The sequence below is a fragment of the Macaca mulatta genome, chromosome 18, assembly GCF_049350105.2.
Source record: "Macaca mulatta isolate MMU2019108-1 chromosome 18, T2T-MMU8v2.0, whole genome shotgun sequence".
NCBI classification, from domain to species: Eukaryota; Metazoa; Chordata; class Mammalia; order Primates; family Cercopithecidae; genus Macaca; species Macaca mulatta.
The window spans coordinates 1,307,906-1,329,796 of NC_133423.1; the positions used below are offsets into that span (position 1 = coordinate 1,307,906).

General features: G+C 42.7%; 1 protein-coding gene across 5 annotated transcripts in view; it reads left to right on the plus strand.

Annotated features, from left to right (window-relative positions):
* Window positions 1-21,891, plus strand: part of LOC106994590 (uncharacterized) — a 98,905-nt gene that overhangs the window by 826 nt on the left and 76,188 nt on the right. For 4 of the 5 annotated variants that reach the window (XM_077974877.1, XM_077974879.1, XM_077974880.1 and 1 more), the window contains exon 2: window positions 11,015-11,103. In XM_077974877.1, the coding sequence (XP_077831003.1) occupies window positions 11,015-11,103 (89 nt within the window). Of the gene's footprint in view, window positions 1-10,937; window positions 11,104-21,891 lie in introns of all 5 variants that reach the window. The other variant, XM_077974878.1, reaches the window with a different exon arrangement.

Genomic DNA, 21,891 nt, shown 5'->3' on the forward strand with positions numbered 1-21,891 from the left:
ACTGAGCCAGGCCGCTCTGGACTGTTTTTACTTTTTCAGCCTTAATACGTGCCCGAGTTCTTTTTTTACTGTGTATCTTTGTCCTTACATATATAAATGTTATGTACAATTGAGATTATCCTGTATTTGCCTTTTCCCCTCACTTTTATATGGTGGCTTTTCTCATGTTAGTAAACATTTTGGAAACTGTCGGCCTAAAAGGAAGCGGAGGCACAGTTTCTTTAAGTAGACAGTTTATTTGGGCCACCCTTGAGGAGCAGAAATTCAGGGCACCCTGAGTGTGTACTCCGATTAGCAGTTAGCAGTGGGTTTTAAAGGCAAGAAAGGGAGCCAGGGAGTCGACTAAAAGGAACTTGTTTGTCAGGAATTTCACTGGTTTACAGAAATAATATTGATTAGTGACTGACTCTAAGCTGTTGAGTGTGGGTGTAGTGTCCAGTGTGGCGTTATTAGGTTAATTTATAGCTGTTTGTAGCGCTATTGCCACCGGCGCAGTTTAAAGAGATGAACACAGGTCAAGGGGTAGTGGGGCGTGATTGTCACCTCATTTGAATGTCTCTCTCGGCCTGATAATTAAAAGGACTCACATTCCTCAGATAAAAATTCTGTTTTCTGATACATTTGGTAATTAGAATGGCACAGAATGGGCACAGTGGCTTTTAGCCCTCACCATTACTTGCTGTTAGGAGTGCATTTTTTGTAGCTGTGGGGTTTTGCCTATCTCTGCTGCCTTCTCCAGCCCCTGCCCCCATGACTGCAAGGGAAAACGTGCGGCGCTCACGAGAGAGCGTCTATGGGATTTTTTTTTTTTTTTTTTTTTGAGGCGGAGCCTCGCTCTGTCCCCCTGGCTGGAGTGCAGTGGCGTGCAGTGGCGCGATCTCGGCTCACTGCCAGCTCCGCCTCCCGGGTTCACGCCATTCTCCTGCCTCAGCCTCCTGAGTAGCTGGGACTACAGGCGCCCGCCACGGCGCCCGGCTAATTTTTTAAAAAATAGAGATTGTGGGAAAATGGCACCAGCAGTCACAGTCTTTCAGTTTCTCACAGTCCCATAAAACAGAGCAACCAGGTAACAAAACTAAAAGCATGGGCAACATTTACAGGGCCACTGGATGATGAAGAATTCCCATGAACCCCTCGTTGACACTGTAAGGACAGACTACTCAAATGTAGCTGCCTCCTTACATACTCTTAAGTTTAGCCTGTAGGTTTCTCCATACATAGTGATCTGTAATCTAACTGGATGTGTGGACAGAGTATAACCTGCTCTTGAACCAGTCACGGGTGGTCAGCTCTTCAAACTCTGTTTCAATAGGCCACCTGCGAGCTGTAGCCGCCTGCTATTTGCCTTCTGTGCCTCACTCTTTTTTCTGTCCATAAGTCTTCGGCCACACAGCGGCACTGGAGTCTCTCTGAGCCTGTTGTGGTTTGAGGGGCTCCCTGATTCCTGAATCATTCTTTGCTCAGTTAAACTCTGTTAAATTTAATGTTTCTCAAGTTTTCCTTTGAACACTCCCAGCAGCGCAAGCCCTGGGTGATGTCAGCGCCTGCGAGAGAGAAAGTAGGGGTGCACAGGTTTGTCTCAAAGGATGTTGACATGTATCAGCATTCCCTATTTGAACCTGTTCCCACCGGTGGCGTGTGAACTTTGGTTTGAAAACATAATTCTGTAAAAGGGGAAGAACCATGTGTTATTTAGGGATTTGAAATGCAGACCTTGATGGAACTGACAGACTGATCTAGGTAGACAGATGTGGACATCCCTAGACGATTACAACTCCAACCTGGATAGATGCCCTGTGGTCTTCCAATTAGAGATGCTAGACAGCAAATGAAACTTACCTTGTCTTTAATTGGTGTGCTACCTTTGGTTAAAATCAGCTATCTTACAGGTATCATGAAATAAAACATTAGTATCAACAGATTGAAACAAATTTATTGGGAAGAAAGTGAGGCCACAGTCAGGAAAATTAGCATAAGCCACCACCTCGTAGTCAAGAATCTTAGAAACAGATGTGTTTCCCAGAATTCTGAATTGTTCTGATGTTAGGAAAGTGATGTGTGCATGTTCCATTTGGGGGCAACACCCTCGTCAAACTGATGCTCCTGCAGCAAAATACAAGCAGGGTGAAAAGGATCATGGGTAGTCTCAAGCAGGGTGAAAAGGATCATGGGTAGTCTCATGCCAGTTCCGGTTAGACTTTCCTGCCAAATGAAGTACACAAAACTTTCCATGTTTAGAACTATGGATTTGGGCCAGACACTGTGGCTCATGCCCGTAATCCCAGCACTTTGAGAGGCCGAGACAGTGGATCGCTTGAGCCCAGGAGTTCAAGACCAACCTGGGCAACGTAGCAAGACCTCATTTCTACAAAAAATTGGCTGAGTGTGGTGGTGTGCACCTGTCTGGAGTCCCAGCTACTCAGGAGGCTGAGGTGGGAGGATCCATTGAGCCTAGGAGGTCAAGGCTGCAGTGAGCTGTGATTGCACCACTGTCCTCCAGCCTGAGCAACAGAGCGAGACCCTGTCTTAAAAAAAAAAAAAAAAAAAAGGATACTGGGGCCACAGATAAGAGGTACGGACTGTAATGCAGTCACCTTTACGTAGTGGCCCAGGGGAAAGGAGGAATCTCACACCCCGGAATTGTAGGTTTATCCGTGTCTCAGTGGTTTCGGTGAAGCCTCTGGTCGCTTTTCCTCACTGACGTGCGTTTCCTCCAAACTCACCTGTGTTGTTTGATTGGCATACGAGCGTCCGTGCTTCGAGGCCAGGACAGAAAGAGGTTAAGGGGAAGGACAGCAGTTGTTGAACCTCAAAGCTCACTAGGCACAGGTGAGAAAACATAATACTTCTGTCAACCTAAAGAACAAACAGAGAAAGCCTCTGTCAAAGAAAAAAGATATTTTTTTCAAGCATAGAGCATTGCAATGGGAATATACATTCCACAGTAAAGGCTGCACATTCAGAGGGGGAAGGAATCACGTAATTATTTTGAGATAATGATCCTTGGTACAGAGATCGGTAACAAGGACGATCCAGTCTGGGGTTGGACAGGCAATTGCTGGGCAGGTGATCTTGCCAAAGCACCTTTTGTGTAAAGTTATGATAGCTTTAGTGCCAGGTTTTGGGTTTTGTCATCGTTTTTGTTATCAGGTGTACAAGCATGAGAACCCTCTCTTCATGGCCTTCACTGACTCTTTTTGTCAGGGGCTTTGTGTACAAGCATGAGAACATTCTCTTCATGGCCTTCCCTGACTGTGTTTGTCAGGGGTGTTGTGTACAAGCATGTTGTGTATACCCTGTGGTTAGGTTTGGATGCCTCTCCATGCTGAGATGGACCTGTCGTTGCTGGTGGTCTCACCCCACTTTGAGGGGAATGATTGCTGACTAGGATCCAGTGTCAAAACCCTTTTAGCCACATTTGAGCAGCAAGGGAGGTTTGAAGGGAGTGGCTCCCTGGATAAGTCTACCTGGAGTGCATTGTTAAGTTCAATTTTGTCTTTTCCATGATCTTTTGCTATCATCTGAAAGTGCTGGGCCAGCATTATACTGTTAGGAGTTGTACTTCTGCAAATCAGTTAACAAGCAGCCAGGTGTGGTGGCTCATTCCTATAGTCCCAGCTACTCAGGAGGCTGAGGTGGGAAGATTGCTTGAGTCCAGGAGTTCAAGGTCAGCCTGGACAACATAGCAATACCCTATCTCAAAAACATGATCTTTATTCCTGTGTATCCTGGATGGAAAAAAAGTTGACAAGGAACAGATACAAAGTTCAAAAAGGGGAAATAAAAAGTAAAATTAATAGTAATATGTCAATCCCCGTTTGCATCCATGAACCCGGCAGGCTTAAAGACAAGGGAATGAATCAGCGACCACAGGGAATTAGGTAAGACTTGAATGACGCGGCCTGTTTTCTTCTTTTGTGTATGTGGGTCTCAACTTTCCCCGAGGAATTGATCCAGGTACCACAATAAGAAATGCACAGGCATTTTCTTATTTAACCAATGAATACTAAGTATTTTTTTTTTTTCTAGATGGAGTTTCACTTTTGTTGCCCAGGCTGGAGTGCAGTGGTGTAATCTCAGCTCACTGCAACCTCCACCTCCTGGGTTTAAGTGATTCTCCTGTCTCAGCCTCCTGAGTAGCTGGGATTACAGGCATGCACCACTACGCCTGGCTAATTTTTGGTATTTTTAGTAGAGACGGGGTTGGCCAGGCTGGTCTCAAATTCCTGACCTCAGGTGATCCACCCGCCTCGGCCTCCCAAAGTGCTGGGATTATAGGTGTTACTAAAGGATTTTTAAAGGTTATGCTCTGTTAAGTTACCAACAGAAGCTACTGATTGTGAAATTTCAATTTCATCATTATCCTGTCAAGTGTAAAAGAGAGACATTAAGAGGAGTTGAGGAGTTAGGGTCTCCTTGTGATATAGAGTCTTGTTCCAATGTCTAGGGAAAAACTTATGTTTACAACACGAAAACATCAACTTTTCCTTCCAGTTTGCAGCTTGAATCTCTCTGGTTGTGGCATCAAGCGGTTTGGTGAACCTTATGTGTGGACCATGCATCAGGCCTGAGGCTTGTTTCTTAAAATGTGTTTAGGTTCATCTTACAGGGCTTTAGGAGAGAAGCAGTTTTAGTTTTTAGTTGGAGAATTATAGCCAAACATTGGAGAAAATTAGGAGAATTCAGGACTAGCCCATTCTACAGGTAGATAACAAGAACTCGAAAACAAGGCTCAGAGCTACAGTCTAATAACAAGGGTATGATAATTTTTCTTTAGAAACATAACTTTTTCTCCCTACACTGATCACATAGGTTATCAGATTTAAAAACCTCTTGAGGCTAGAAAGCCAAACCTGGGCAGATCTTCGATTGTACTTACAATCTGAATGTTCCTGGGCCTGCCAGGAAATGACAATTTTTATTTACTGATTGTAAGGCTGGAAAGCCTTAAAACCAGGCTTTCTATGGATACCTTCAAATATGATATTCAGTCAAAACCTCTGTACTATAATCAAATGCTTCCAATTGTACCCTGCTATAAAGAGAGAATAGATTTTTGTTGAACTTATATAAATAATTATATTGTACTTAAAACTAAGAATATACGTGAATAGTTTCCAAATTTTGGAAGAACCAAGTAGAGAGAAAAATCAAATGCCTCCACCTTTGTTCACTAAACTATATCAAATTGTTGTAAACTATAGACAACTTTTGAGAGAGAATTTTCTTAAATCTGGAAAATAAAACATGTAGGTAAAGAACTAAAAATGTTTCAAGAAAAAGTCATTAAAACATTATCTGTGTTAATTTCTAAATTTCATATAATGAGTATTTTGTTTTGCGTGATCTTGGTTAGCAGTGCCACGGACCCGTCAGTTTTTTCATCAGAGTTCTGGAAATTCCTTTTCCGTTCATGATCTTAAAGTTTTCAGAAATCTGTGTCCAAGAGTTCTTGCAAGTGTTTTTATGAAAGGCTCATTGGGACTGCAGTTGATTGCAAAGACTTTTAGGGAATAATTGAAAATAATTAGTAGGGAAGCCAAAAGCTTAAAATGGCCACGGTTAAAAATCTGATGAAAATTCCTAATTACCAAGGAAATTTAGTTACTTACATGTAACATATGGCATTTTTTTTCTTTGGGATGTAGTCTCGCTCTGTCCCCCAGGCTGGAGTGCAGTGGTGCTCGGCTCACTGCAAGCTCTGCCTTCCAGATTCACACCATTCTCCTGCCTCAGCCTCCCAAGTAGCTGGGACTACAGGCGCCCACCACCACGCCCAGCTAATTTTTTGTATTTTTAGTAGAAACAGGTTTTCACCATGTTAGCCAGGATGGTCTCGATCTCCTGACCTCATGATCCGCCTGCCTCAGCCTCCCAAAGTGCTGGGATTACAGGTGTGAGCCACCGCACCCAGCCAACATATGACGTTTTAAGAGAACAACTGGAATCATGACAGACAGCTGGACTGATATCAGGACCATGAAACTTATAAATTTCATATCATCTTTAGAATGCATTAATAACATAGCCATACAAATACAACTTCAGAAAAAATGTAATATAACAACCAAAATTATGACTAATAACATGTTAGATTTCTATGAGTTTACATGATTTTTGAAACATATCAACAACATACCCGTAAATGTATTTGAAAGAAGACCTAGTATCACTTTTCGTTTGACAACACTTCCCTGCAGTTTACCAAAGAAGCCTAATTATTTAATGTCTCAAGAAGATGAGAGATATGTGAGTCTCTCCAGGAGCACAACTAGAAAATCCGAAAGTTAGTTCTAGGTCAAAAAGACTTAATTTGGTATTCTGGTATTTGGGAAACTTACCAAATATGTCAAAAAGTTAAAAACACTCGATCAAAACAGAATCACAGGGCCAGGTGCGGTGGCTCATGCCTGTAATTCCAGCACTTTGGGAGGTTGAGGCAGGTGGATCACTTGGGGTCAGGAGTTTGAGACCAGCCTGGCCAACATGGTGAAACCCTGTCTCTACTAAAAGTACAGAGATTAGCCAGATGTGGTGGCGGGTGCCTGTAATCCCAGCTGCTGGGGAGACTGAGGCAGGAGAATCGCTTGAATCTGGAAGGTGGCAGTTGCAGTGAGCTGAGATCACACCATTGCACTCCAGCCTGGGCAACAGAGTGAGACTCTTGTCTCAAAAAAAAACACTACAAGTCATGTAAAATATTAACCATTCATTTAAGCAGAGTGAGTTAAAATACTTCAAAAGCAAGTACGGAAAATTACATGAATGTAAAAGCCTTAACCCATTTAAAGCTCAGTTTTCCTGAGTAATCAAAAACTTAATAAGAAACAAATCTAGCTTGATTAAATGTAAAAATGTCTTGTGTTTAGGCCAGTTACCAAAAGTAAAGAAAAACCTCCTGCTGTGTGATTGCTTCTCCTTAGATAACTCAGAAGTCAAACCTGAAGAGAAGGGTACTTGAATTTAATTAGACACAGGAAGAGTGCGTCCAGGGTTACGAGTGTTCACTTTATTATAGAGGACTGTAAACAAGAAAAGGAGTGCCTGGAGCAGGGAATTACATGACTCTTAGTAACAGCACAGGAATTTTCTTGGTTACACAGAATAATCCAGACACATCAGGAAAAGCTGGCCAGGCCAGTGGCTCATGCCTGTAATCCCAGCACTCTGAGAGGCCAAGGCAGGAGGATTGCTTGAGCCTAGGATTTCGAGACTAGCCTGGGCAACATAGGAAGACCCCCCATCTCTACAAAAAATGGGGGGAAAAAAAGAAACAGATTTCAGGATTAAACATCAAAACCTCTTGCAGTTTTCCTAAGGGCAAATCAATAGTTTAAGAAAACCTTGTTGTTCTAACATAGGTGATATGGTTTGGCTCTGTGTCCCCACCCAAATCTCCACTCCAATTGTAATCCCTATAATCCCACATGTTGAGGAAAGGACCTGGTGGGAGGTGATTGGATCATGGGGGCAGTTTTCCCCATGCTATTCTTGTGATAGTGAGTGACTTCTCAGGAGATCTGAGGGTTTTGTCAGGCAGTTTCACTGCTCTTGCTTGCTCTGTCTCGCCTGCCACCATGTAAGACATGCGTCTTCCCCTCTGCCATGACTGTAAGTTTCCTGAGGCCTCTCCAGCCATGAGGAAGTGTGAGTCACTTAAACCTTATTTCTTTATAAATTACCCAGTCTCGGGTAGTATCTTTATAGCAGTGCAAGAATGAACGAATATAATAGGGGACCAAGATTTTTAGTTTTGTGCTATTTACTCTGATAGGAAATCTCATGAAGGCTCTGGACCAAAATTTTGGGTAAACAGTTTCCATGCAGTTTAAAAATAAAAATAAAAAACGCCATTTCTACCCCTACCCACCTCGTTTTTGTTTGTTTTTTGTTTCTCATTTTCAAATGAGGTTAGGGCTAAATTTTCAATTGTTTACATTTTAGCTAGGTGGGCCAGGCATGGTGGCTTATGTCTGTAATCCCAGCACTTTTGGAGTCTGAGACAGGTGAATTACTTGAGCTCAGGAGTTCTAGACCAGCCTGGGCAACAGAGTAAAACCCCTCTCTACAAAACAATGACAACAGAATTCGTCATGTCTGGTGGTGCATGTCTGTAGTCCCACCACTGTACTCCAGGCTGGGCAACAGAGCAAGACCCTGTATCTGTATCTGTATCTGTATCTGTATCTGTATCTGTCTATAAAAGGAAAAACATTTTAGTTAGGATTGACTGCATTGTATAAGAATCTCCAGGTAGCCTTGAACTAGCAGCAAATGTCTTTTGGTTGCTGGTCTTGTTTGGTTGGTTAGAGATGTGGGCAGGAAGCATTGGAGCAGGGTTTTGGTTTTATTTTGTTTTTGGCTTTTTCTTTTTGGACTCTGCATGGCAGAAAAAGTAATACAATTTTTATGCTGGACAGAGATACCTTACATTATTGCTCTGAGTTCCAGCTTTTGACCTCTGTAATTTGAGAGCCTAACTTTTATAAACATTATAAATATTTATGTAGTTCTTTTTCTTTTAGATTATTAATTTTTCAATTAAGTGCTCCATCACCATAAGCAATTGTTAGTCAAACCTAAACTGATGTCTCTAAAAGGTGTCTAGGTTGTTGGTTACCATGGAGCTGTTGTAATTTCTAACGCCGTTAATTTGAAAGCCCTTTAAGACTGAAAAAAATCTTGGCTAGAATGCCATAAGCAGTGAGTTTCATCTCAACACCAGCAGAAGAGTCAGAAAATTCAAAATAGGCAAAAAAGAAAAAGGGGTGGGAGGAGAGATAGAGACCTTCGAAGACTCCATGCTAACTCTGTTGCTGCAAGGTTGTTTTTTCGAAAGGGTTGCTTTTTTAGAGAGTTCAAATAATTGCCATTGAGCTCTGGACTTTCCTTGGTGTCATTTTGCCGATCACTTAAAAAATGTGCATGAGAATGGGCCACTACATGTAGCTGGCTGGAATCCCAGCACACCTGGCATACTTTAATGTTTTAGAATCTCATTCAATTCTTATTAATCTCTTGAGAGCAAAGAAAATCTACAAATCCAGCCAAGGAATGTCAGGAGTTTAGGCCGTCTTTGAGATGGCGGCGGCTGCCCTAGTGGCCTTTAGTTAGCCATTCTGCACCCATCATTTAGAATGTTTATTTTTGTTCTCAGAACATTTAAAAAAACCATCAAGGGGAAAGACTCGAATCAAGTCAAAGGAACCAAGGTAAGAGTGTTCACAAAAATTTTAACCTAGGTGTCCAGATAGAACAAAATATTAAACTAGGCATGCAGATCAAAAGTGAATTCACAAGTAAAGACATGCCTTACAGAGAGAATGTTAATTCTGTACAAATCAGAGCATTCAGCCCAGAAAGATTTATGCCTTTGCACCTGCAAGGACTTCGCAGAAAAGACAAAAAGCCTGTTTATCATCTCGGGCCGGACGTGCAGTCCTTTATCAAGGCAGCCTCATCCAAGTCACATTCTGAGTAGCATCAAAAAGCCTCCAACACAAAGAGAAAGGCTCAGCCTGAGAAAGGACTCACCAGGGTGAAAAATCAAGTTGTGGAAGTGAAGAGCTCAAAGAGCTGGAGTAAATACTGCACAATGGTTCCAAAAAATGGGAATAAAAAATGATTTCTTCCGATGGTGATATTTTTCTGGTCCCATTTCTGACACCATATGTATCAGGCTAAGTAACAGAGAGAGAGTCACGCAAAGAAGAAGTAACTTATCCAAGAATAAAGCATTGAAATGGGAATACACATACCACAGTAAATTGCATGCATATTCAGGTACAGGAAGACAAAGGGTTTTAAAGGGAAAATTAGGAGGATGACAGAATTATTTTGAAAGAATTATCCCGGGCTACAAAGATCAATAGCGAGGGTGATGCTGGTCCGAGGCTAGATAGGCAGTTGCTGGGCAGACGTCCTTGCAGAAGTATTTTTTGTGTCAGGTTGTGCTGGTCTTTGTGCAAGATTTTGAGTTTTGCAGAGTCTTCTATCATATTTTTTGTTATTAGATGTACGTGGGAACCTCCCTTCATGGCCTTTGCTGGTTCCATTCGTCAGGGCTTTTCGTTTGTTTTTCTAACACAAGTGCCTTCGTTTTGATTCTAACAACGTTTATAACTCCACCAAAATTAATCTGTGAGAAACAGTCTATGGTACAATACTACAGGTGCCTTCAAGTTTACATTTTACAACTAGGTTTTTGATTTTTCTTTTTTTCTTTTTTTTTTTTTTTTTTGAGATGGAGTCTCGCTCTTTCACCTAGACTGGAGAGCAGTGGTGCGATCTTGGCTCACTGCAACCTCTGCCTCCCAGGTCCAAGTGAGTCTCCTGCCTCAGCCTCCCGAGTAGCTGGGATTACAGGTGTCCACCACCACGCCCGGCTAATTTTTGTATTTTTCGTAGAGCCGGGGTTTCACCATGTTGGCCAGGCTGGTCTCGAACTCCTGACCTCAGGAGATCCACTTGCCTCGGTCTCCCAAAGTGCTGGGATTGTAGGCGTGAGCTGCCGCACCTGGCCATTTTCATTCATTTTCACCGAGTGAAAGGATGGGATAGCACGTGGAGTCTCGCCAAATGCCGTGGAAGCTTTTCAGGAAGGAGGGAAGCTGAGTGGCCATTGGGTGTGGTGCAGCTTTTCAGGAAGGAGGGAAGCTGAGCGGTCATTGGGTGTGGTGCAGGCCGTTCTCTTTCAACCTCTCAACACCAGTCAGAGTTCCAGGGAGGAAGACCTGGGGTATGTATCGGTCTTATCAAGAAAAGCTGTTTGTTTTTCTGGTTTATTTTATCCCCAAAGCTTAAAAGCCCCACCAGGTTATTCTTTTTAAAAATATAAATGGAAGAGTAGCATTGCCTCTCACAGGACTGCTGAGAACCACACTCGCTGACGTCACTCACAACTAATACAGCCGTTTCCCACGTCACTGATTTTCTAGGGGAAGGTGCCCAGCCCCCAGGAGCACAATCTGTCCTGGCCATGTTTGTCCACCGAACTGCAACTCACACTCCGCAGGTCCTGGAGCCCACGAAAGACCCCCACAGGGAGCTCCCAGCCACGCACAGGTCCTGGGCCCCGGCGAGCCAGCCATCACCACTTCACAGGTGAGCTCTGTCAAAACCGGCAGCTTCTAAGTGCCATCAGCTACCAGTGTGCCGTGAAGTAGTCCCCAAACTGGTTGCTATACACAGGCGTTTTACTCATTTCACTTTATTGCACTCAAAGATACTACATTTTTCACAAATTGAATTAGTGGCAAGTCTGCCTTTAGCAAGTCGATTGGCACCATTTTCCCAACAGCTCCTGCCCACTTCATGTCTCTGTCACATTTTGGCAATCCTTACAGTCGTCCAAACTTTTCATTGCTATCGCCTATGGTGATCTGTCATCGGTGATCTCTGATGTTCCTGCTGCAATTGTTTTGGAGCACCATAGCTGCCCACGTGAGACACCAAACTTAATTGTGATCTGACAGCTCCCTTGACCTAGCGTTCCCGTCTCTCCTCTCCTCAGCCTCCCTGTTCCTTCAGACAGAACAATATTGAAATCTGCCCAGTTAGCAACCTTACAATGTCCTTTCCATGTTTCATTGAAAGGGAGAGTTACAGGTCCCTCACTTTAAATCAAAAGCTAGAAATGATTAAGCTTGGTGAGGAAGGCATGTCAGAAGCCGAGACAGGCCAAAAGCTTCTCACACCAAATGGTTAGCCTGGTTGTGAATGCAAAGGACAAGTTCTTGAAGGAGATTAGAAGTGCGACTCCAGTGCACACAAATGATAAGAAAGTAAAACAGCCTTACTGCAGAGACAGAAAATTTCAGTGGTTTAGATAGAACATCAAACCAGCCATGACACGCCCTGAAGCCACAGCCTCGTCTAGACTGAGGCCTTAACTCCCTTCAGTTCCCTGAAGGCTGGAGAGGCGAGGAAGCTGCCTCTCTCCACTTTCTTCAGAGAGAAGAAAGGTTGGAAACCAGCAGAAGTTCATTCATGAGGTTGAAGGAAAGAAGCTGTTTCTGTAACATAAAAGCGAAGGTAAAGCAGCAGGTGCTGGTGGAGAAGCTGCGGCAAGTTCCCCAGAAGACCCAGCTGAGACCACTGATGAAGGAGGCTGCACTAAACGACAGATTTTAAGTGCAGATAAAACGGCCTTCTATTGGAAGAAGATGCCATCTAGGACTTTCACCGGTGGAGAGGAGAAGTCAGTGCCTGGCTTCAAAGCTTCCAAGGACAGGCTGACCCCCTTGTTAGGGGCTAATGTTGAAGCCAGTGCCCAGGTGCCATCTGAAAATCCCAGGGCCCTTAAGAATGAGACTAAGTCTCCTCTGCCTGTGCTCCATCCATGGAACAACAAAGCCTGGATGACAGCACCTGTGTTCACAGCGTGGTTTGCTGACCATTCTAAGCCCACTCTTGAGACCTATTGCTCAGAAAGATTCTTTTCAGAACAATTCCTGCTCATGGTCACCCAAGAGCTCTGATGGAGACGTGCGGGAGATGAATGTTGTTTTCCTGCCTGCTGACACCACATCCACCCTGCAGCCCAGGGATCCAGAATGATTTTGACTTTTGAGTCTTATTATTTCAGAAATACATTTTCTAAGGCTATAGTTGATTCCTCTGATGAATCTAGGCAAAGTCAACTGAAAACCTTCTGACAGGAATTCATCATTTTAGATGCCATTAGGAACATTCATGATTTATGGGAGGATGTCAAAATATCAACCTTAACAGGGGTTAGGTGAAGTTGATTCCATCCCTCATGGATAACTTTGGGGAGTTTAAGGCTTTAGTGGGGGAAATAACTTCAGACGTGGTAGAAATAGCAAGAGAACTAGAATTAGACGATTAGACGGGGCCTGAAGATGGGACTGAACTGCAATCTCAGGATGAAATTTGAACGGACGAGGAAACGCTCCTTATGGATGAGCAGAGAAGGTGGTTTCTTGAGATGAAATCTGCTCCTGATGAAGACACTGTGAAGACTGTTGAAATGAAACAAAGAATTTAGAATATTCCATAAACGAGTTGATAAAGTGGTGGCAGGGTATGAGCGGATTAACTCCGATTCTGAACAGAACTCTGCTGTGGGTAAAACGCTACCCAGCAGCATCACACACTCCGTGGAAGGAAGAGTTCATCCACACAGCAAAGTTCATTGCTGTCCTATTTTTAAAAATGGCCACAGCCACCCCAGCCGTCAGCCGCCACCAGCCTGGTCAGTCAGCAGCGTCAGCACTGAGGTAAGACCCCTCCAGCAGCAAAAAATTCGGACTCGCTGAAGGGGCAGACGATCGTCAGCAGTTTTTAGCGATAAATTACTTTTCAGTTAAGGCATGAGCATTTTTTAAGACATAATGGTATTTCACACTTAATAAGACTACAGTATAGTGTAAATATAATTTTATAAAGCACCGGGAAACCATAGCGATTTATGTGACTTGCTTGATTGTGATATTCACTTTATTGCCGTGGTCCGGAGCCGCAGCAGCAGCCTCTGAGATATGCCTGTGCCGCCGTGTTGGGGTGGGCACCTTACACATTTAAAGCAGCCATTTCCCCGTGTTGTTTTTATTCTAATATTTTTAGTATATTAATAAACAACATAAGAACACATGCCCTTCTTTCAGAAAATCCAAAATATAAAATTCACAGTTATAGAACATAAAATAGAGCATGAATGTTGGCCTTAAAGCAGCACAAACCTCCTGAAGTAGTGGTTCTTAAACTTCAGTGTGCCCCACGGTCACACAGGGAACTCTTCAAAATGTCCATGGACCTGAACGAATGAGCCCTCCCAGGAGATCAAGTGGAGGTGGCTCAAGATATCACTCCCCAAAACTCGCTCCCTCAGCAGGCAGTGGTGAGGGCAACATGAGCAGGGCCTTCCTCCACCTCACCTGGGCCGCAGCTGTGATGCAAAAGATCCCAGACCTTCCTCCACCTCACCTGGGCCGCAGCTGTGATGCATGTGAGGAGGAGCCTTCCTCCGTCTCTCCTGGGATGCAGCTGGGATGCACGTTGCTGGGGGAAAATGGCAAGGAAGCCAGTGAAAAACACTGGGTAAGAATTGGTCCATTAGGCCCAGGGTATTAAAGTGTCCTGCTAGAAGGAAGACTCAATCCTGCCAGGGCATCACTTCTGCTGGCCTTGCTGCTTTCACCAGCGAAAGAAGCTGCTGGCGCTGAACTGTGGGCTCTCTGTGACTGACGTGGTTTCTTTTTGGCATACCTTGGAGCCACCACAGTCTAGAGCAAAACAAAAGCAGGTCTATTCTGTCTCAGCGGGAGTTCCCTGACAACCTTTCGTAGGCAGAGCAGCAGGGAGTGCAGTCTTGCCGGCCTTCTCTGTGCAGGGCAAGGTCTGGGCCAGGAGGCTCTGCAGCTGAGACCGGGGCAGTCCTGTCTGGTCATCCCCACACAGACATCCCACCCTCCCACTGGCCCGCAGAGCAGCTGCACCTGCCGCTCTTCTGTGGACCAAGGGCATGGCAGACGGCAATGCTGTTTCACTTGGAATCAGACCAACTTAACGCGGTCTGGAGTCAGAGGACTGCCGCTGTCATTTGCCTTGCCTCCTTTCTCTGAGTATCACAAGGGCCTCATGGACTCAGACCTTTCAAGGAGCAGTGTGGAACCCCCGTGTTCTCTGACCCCCGCCTCTGTTTCCTTGGCCCCTATCTCCATCCTGCCATCCCTCACAGTCTCCCTGGCCTAGCTTCTTTCAAAGCCCTGGGTCCTCAGGCCTGGCCAGGTGCCAAGCATGGCCACTTTCCTCCAGGGTTTCCAGCTTCTGGGCTCCCCGTACAGTACAGAGCAGACTGTGTGTAATGTATCAGATGAGCTATGAAGACTACCCCTACAATGAGCCCATCAGCTCACCTGAAATCCAGGGTGTCACCAACATCACAACGACCGCTGGAGAGCTCCCCATCCCACTGTGCCCTTTGCTTCCCCACCAGAGGATCCACCAACCTCACCCTGGTATTGATCGTGTTCCTTTTCTACAGGAAAGAGTAATATATATGTACATACACACCCACATATACACATACATATACATACACATATATACATACATATACATACATATACACATACATATACATACACACACATATACATACATATACATACATACAGATATTGTTTGGTTTGGCTTGTTTCTGAGGTTTATAAAAATAGCGTCATATATATTCTTCAGTGATGGCTGTTGCACTAATCATTGTGCATCCGCATCTCACCCATATGCTTTTGTTTGGCTGTGGTTGGTTGGTTGTGATTGCTGTGTAATATCCTATTATGCAGCTGTAACAGAATGTGTTCATGCTATCTTTATACGTAGACATTTGGTGTAACATAATGTGTTCCTGAGTCTTTATACATGGACATTTAGTTGCTTTCATGGGAAGTACTGCAGTGAACATTCTGCATGATTCTTGGTGCACCTGAGTTAAAGCCACCGGAGGGTGTGCGTGTGGAGGAGGGTGTGCGTGTGGAGGGGACTGCAGAATCATAGAGTGTGCAAATGTTCAGCTGAATGAAGTGACAACCAATTTTTTGAAATGGTTATTTTAATTTATAATCCCACCAGCAACAAAAGAGTTACTTTCCATCCACATCCTCAACAAGTCTGTGTTATCCAACTTGGTCTCTGCCATGCCAGGTAAAAATCTGTGTTAAAATGAAAACTTGTAGTTCTGATTGGCAGTCTCCTAATGACCATATGGTTTAGTTTATTTTTCTATTTTTTATCTGCCACTTGAGTTTTCTTTCCTGTGAAATGCCTGTTCACGTTTGTTGCTCATTTTTCTGTGGGGGTGTTTGTCTTTTTATTACTGATTTGTAGTAGTTCCCTGTGGTTTCTGAAGGAAACTATTTTATTGTTTATATGTAACTAATGTAGTCTATCAATTTTGGGTTTGTCTTTTTCATTTTCTTTATGAGATATTTTGATGAACAGAGAATGCCTTCCCTAACATGAGGATTTTAAAGATATCTTTCTTTAATACTTTTAAAATGTATGAAATTTGCCCTTCATGGCTAACCATTTACTTAATGAGAAATGGATGTTTGGTATATGATGTAAGGCAGGAATCCAATTCATTTTCCATATGAATAGCCAATCATCCCAGCCCTATATATTGAAAAACTTCTGTTCTCATTGATCTGTGATGTCATCTCTGATATATACCAGTCTCCTTTTTTTTTTTTTTTGAGACGCGGTCTTACTTTGTTGCCCAGGCTGGAGTGCAGTGGTGTGATCTCAGCTCACTGCAACCCTTGCCTCGCTCATTCAAGCAACTCTCAGGCCTCAGCCTCCTGAGTAGCTGGGATTGCAGTCACGTGCCACCAAGCCTGGTTAATTTTTTTGTATTTTTTGGTAGAGACGGGGTTTCACCATGTTGGTCAGGCTGGTCTCGAACGTCTGACCTCAAGTGATCCACCTGCCTCAGCCTCCCACAGTGCTGGGATTACAGGCGTGAGCCACACACCCGGCCAGGCCAGATTTTCTATTCGGGCTTCTACGGCACTGTCGGAATTGCTAGAGCTCCTAAGTCATGACATCTGGGAGGACCAGGGCCCCACGATTCTTTACAAGTTTCTTCAGAAGTTTTGCGGCTGTTCTTGGTATTTGTTGTTTCATAACTTGTAGAATTAATGTGTCAAGTTTATGGATAAAACCTGTTAGGGCCTTAACAGAGCCGCGTGGAATCTCGGGCAGTTTGAGGAGAGCTGGCAGTTCTGGGATTTGAATTTTCCCGTCTGTCAACTCGGTTTACCATTTCACTTGCTTAGGTTCATTTCAAAGTCCTCCAATGAGATTTTATGATTTTCTCCATATAGCACTTGCTCTTTTTTGTTTCGTGTGTATTACTAGTTACTTTATTTTCTGTTCCTATTGTACACGATAGCTTTTTTAAAACTGCCATTTTCCGGCTGATTTTTGCTGGTTTACAGAACTTCTGTGGATTTTCATGAACTGTCACCACGCACTCACCTTACTAAGATCTTTTATTTCTAATAGTATATCAGTAGATTATTTGAAGTTTCCACTGTAAAAAAATATCATTTATAAATGATGACTGTTTTATGCTTCTCTTCCAAGTTTTGTAGTTTTTATTTCTTTTCTTGCATTGCTGTGGTAGTTAACCCATAGTGCAGTGATTAACAGAATCGGTTATAGTGGGTTTCTTTGTCTTATTCCAGAGGGTAAAGGGAGGGTTTCCGACATTTCTCCATCAGGAAAGGTTTATGCTAAGGGTTTTTCTGGCATGCCTTTTCTCAGGTTAAAGAAACTTCAGTTCATCCCTAGTCTCCTAAAAGATTTTTATGACTATTTTAGAATAGAATCGAATGGTTGTCTGCCTCTGTTGAGATGATCATATGGTTTTTCTCTTTCATTTTGTTAAGATAGGGAAATACATATATTTGCATATGTATAATGTATACATTATTCTATTTCAAAAACCAGATTCAGTTATGCATTTCTGGGATAAAACAAATTCCATAAGTAGATTTTTAGTTAGCTAATATTTGACTTAATCTTTTTATGGCCATGTTTACAAGTGAGAAACGTCTGTGTTCCTCTCTTGTGTTATCCTTGCTGAATTTGAAATCAAAGGTATATTGGGCTCATAGAATGAGTTGGGAAGCTTTCCTCTTTTCTGTCTCTAATTCCATTTTTGAAAACATTTTTATAAGTGTGGGATGACCTTTTTTAATGTTTGATATAACCTTAAACCTTTCTTGTCTTGGTATGTGTTTGTGGGAAAATTTTAATCTACTGATTAGATTTCTTTCAGAGTTATAGGTCTGTTCAGACCTATCTCATCTCAAAATGAGATGTTTCACTTTTGGAAATTATATTTTCTAGGAATTTGCCAATTTCTTTTGATTCATTATTGTTCTTTTTCATCATCTTAAATTGGATGTTTAGGTCATTAATTTTAAGCCTGTGTTCATTTGAATCAAACCTCAGAGCTATAAATGCCCTACTAGATTCCACTTTTCCTTCCTCTCACAAGTTTTAAAATAGTCAGTCAAGTATGGCTTTATTTCTATCGCAATCTTTTTCTTTGATGAAGGAGTTAGTTAGAAGTACATCTTAAAATTTCCGAATATATAGGAAATTTCTTTATCTTTGTATTGTCAATTTCTTTTTTCTTTTTTTAATTTTGAGACAGAGTCTCACTCTGTCGCCCAGGCTGGAGTGCAGTGGCGCTATCTCGGCTCACTGCAAGCTCTGCCTCTCAGGTTCACGCCATTCTCCTGCCTCAGCCTCCCGAGTAGCTGGGACTACAGGCGCCGCCACCAAGCCCGGCTAATTGTTTTGTATTTTTAGTAGAGACAGGGTTTCACCGTGTTCGCCAGGATGGTCTCCATCTCCTGACCTCGTGATCCTCCTGTCTTGGCCTCCCAAAGTGCTGGGATTACAGGTGTGAGCCACCGCGCCTGGCCTGTATTGTTGATTTCTAAATTAATTGCACTATGGTTAGATAACATAAAATGTATGATACTATTATTTTGAAATCTAATGCAGTTAGCATAAAGCCCAGTATATGGTTAATATTTGCTTCAAAGGAATGTGTATTATTTTCTGATTTGGTTCAGCATTCTATATCTATCTAATACATTAAGCTTGTTGAATGTATTATTCACATTTACTATATGTTTACTTTTTTGTAATTGAAAAAGCAATAGTCTAAAGAGATGCGTCAAAATCTCTCACTTTGAAAGTACATTTGACAGTTTCGCCTGCAGTTTTATCAGCTTTGCTTGCATGTGTGTGTCTTCCCTCCCTCTCTCCCTCTTTGTGTCTCTCTGTGTGTGTGTGTGTGTGTGTGTGTGTGTGTCGTTCCTGTCTCTGTATATATATGTGTGTGTGTATTTTTTCTCCTTTATCACATATTTTTCCTTTGGGAATCTATGGAGATCTGCTTTTTTGTCTGTTTTTTAAATTTTTGTTCACTCCATTGTTCTTTTGGTGATCACCATTTAAATTTTACTTTGCATTTCAAATATAATAAATTTAAGATTAATACTTGAGTTTCCTTCTCAACAACATAAATCTTAGATCACTCTTCTCCAGACTTTCAAACTATCATTGATCAATATTTTAGCTCTATAATTTTTATAACTCCCAAGTTAGATATTGTGGTTATTATCTCGTAGACAATGTTTGTTTAGATTTAACATATATTTAACAATTTGTCATTTCTTCTGATATTTTATAACTTCCTTTTTTTTAAGTAACGAATAATTTATAAGGAAAAAGATTTATCTCAATGTAGACGAACTGGTTCTGTTAAAACAATGTATATCTAATAGACATCTAAATAGTTATGTAATATGTAATCTATATGTAATACATGCTACATAATACATGCTACATAATGCACACTACATAATACACACCACGTAATACAAGCTACATAATACATGCTACACAATACATGCTACATAATACACACCACATGATACACACTACACAATACACACCACATGATACACACTACATAATACATGCTACATAATACACACTATGTAATACTACACAATACATGCTACATGATACACACTACATAATACGTACCACATGATACATGCTACATAATACACTACATAATACATGCTATATGATACACGCTACATGATACACACTATATATACACACCACATGATACACGCTATATGATACACGCTACATAATACAAGCTACATGATACACGCTACATGATACATGCTCCATAATACACGCTATGTAATACATGCTACATAATACACACTACATAATACACGCTATATAATACACACTACATAATACACACTACACGCCACACGATATGCTATGCATAAGTCAGTCATGCCCTTATGGGATGAGTTTCCACCTGCTTAGAGCACATGCTTTAGAACTCCTTTAGGAGAGTTTTGTTGGAGTTTAACTCTCAGTTTTGTTTCTTTGAGAATGTTTTATTTGCTCTCATGGAAAGATGGTTTGGGTAGACAGCAGTAGAATGACAATCTGTTTTTAGAAGACATGATTCCACTGGATTCCAGTTTCTATTTTTGCTGTTAAAAATCTGGGCATGGCGCGGTGGCTCACGCCTGTAATCCCAACACTGGGAGGCCGAGGAGGGTGGGTCACGTGAGGTCAGGAGTTCAAGACCAGCCTGGCCAACATGGTGAAATCCTGTCTCTACCAAAAATACAAAAATTAGCCAGGCATAATAGCACACTCCTGTAATCCTAGCTACTCAGGAGGCCAAGGCATGAGAATGGCTTGAACCTGTGAGGTGGAAGTTGCAGTGAGCCAAGACTGTGCCACTGGACTCCAACCTGGGTGACAGAGCAAGACTGTTTTGAAAAAAAACAAAACAAAAATAAAAAAGAAAAGAAAATCTGTTAGTCTTATTGTTGGCTTCATTGGCGATCTGTCTTCTGTTTGTGTTCGGTGTTGTGAATTTTTTTTTTGAGATGGAGTTTCACTCTTGTCACCCAGACTGGAGTGCAATGGAGTGATGTCGGCTCGCTGCAACCTTGGCCTCCCGCCTCAGCCTCCCAGGTAGCTGGGATTACAGGCGCCCACCACCACACCCAGTTAATTTTTGTATTTTTAGCAGAGGTGGGGTTTCACCATGGTGGCCAGGCTGATCTCAAACCTGACCTCAGGTGGTCCACCCACCTCAGCCTCCCAAAGTGCTGGGATTACAGGCATAAGCCACTGCACCCGGACTCAGTGTTCTGACACTTTCTCTCGGTGTGTCTAAGGTAGGTTTCCTTTTATTTACTCTATTTACTCTATTTGGAATATATTGTGTATTCATGACTCTCATCAATTCTTGCAGATTTTCAAGTATCAAATCTTTAATCAATCATTTTTTTTCCTCTTCCTTTTTCATCTCATTTCCTGGAACTATAAATAGATATCCGTTAGACCTTCTGCTATAATCTCTCCCTCTTAATCTTTCTAATATTTTTTGCCTCCCTGTTTTTCTGTTATGCATTCTGGACAACTTCTTCAGATCTAACCACTAATTTTGATGCCTCTGCGGGTCTGAGTCTGTTCTGTGTTTGGGTTGTGCTGACTTTTGCTCATGGACGTGTTCCTCGGCGTGTGTTTGCTGCTGTTTGGCCGTGAGCTCAGGTTTGGCTGATGTCACTCTGTGAGAACCTGGTGGTCTTTACCACTGTCTCAAGCTGGCGACCTCAGTGGGGAGCACATTTGCCTCCTCTGTGGGCCTGGAGCCCCAGCTCACCTCCTGGCCCAGACAACCTTTAGGTGGCTCTGATGTGGCAAGTCCTCTCAGGGCAACCTCACCTTTTCTATTTTATTATGGGATTTCCCTCCTCTGAATTCAGGTCAGGAGGGAGCCTTGAAGAAGTCCCTTACTTCATTCAAGCCAACACCGGCAGGAAAACCAAGTGTCAGGCAGGATCGGCTGGTTTCGTTGGTGAGGACCCTTCCGAGTGTCTGGCCTCCCTTATTGTCAGAAGTAGAAATCCCCTCTGATTTTTATTCTGTTTGTTTTTAACTGCATAAAATAGACCAACAGGGAAAACCAGTTTCTTCCTCCCCCTCCTTCTCCTCTTCCTCCTCCTCTTCCTTTTGGGCTGGTTTTTGAGACAGAGCATGCGTTCTGGAGGGGGCACGTGCTCGCGGTTGCTTTTATTTCAATAAATGGGGCAGAGAAAAAGAGCAGAATCGGGAAAGTCCCCGTGAGTGGAAGGGCCCTGCTGATGTGACGGGGAGAAGGCGATGCCTCGACGGTCAGATTCTTACCACCATGGGGAGAGAGCGCCTAAGACAAGGTGTCTATAAGCAAAAATGCACCTGCATGGAAGATGCTATTCCACGGCAGATTCGCGTCAGAACAGTTTGCACCGTGCATCC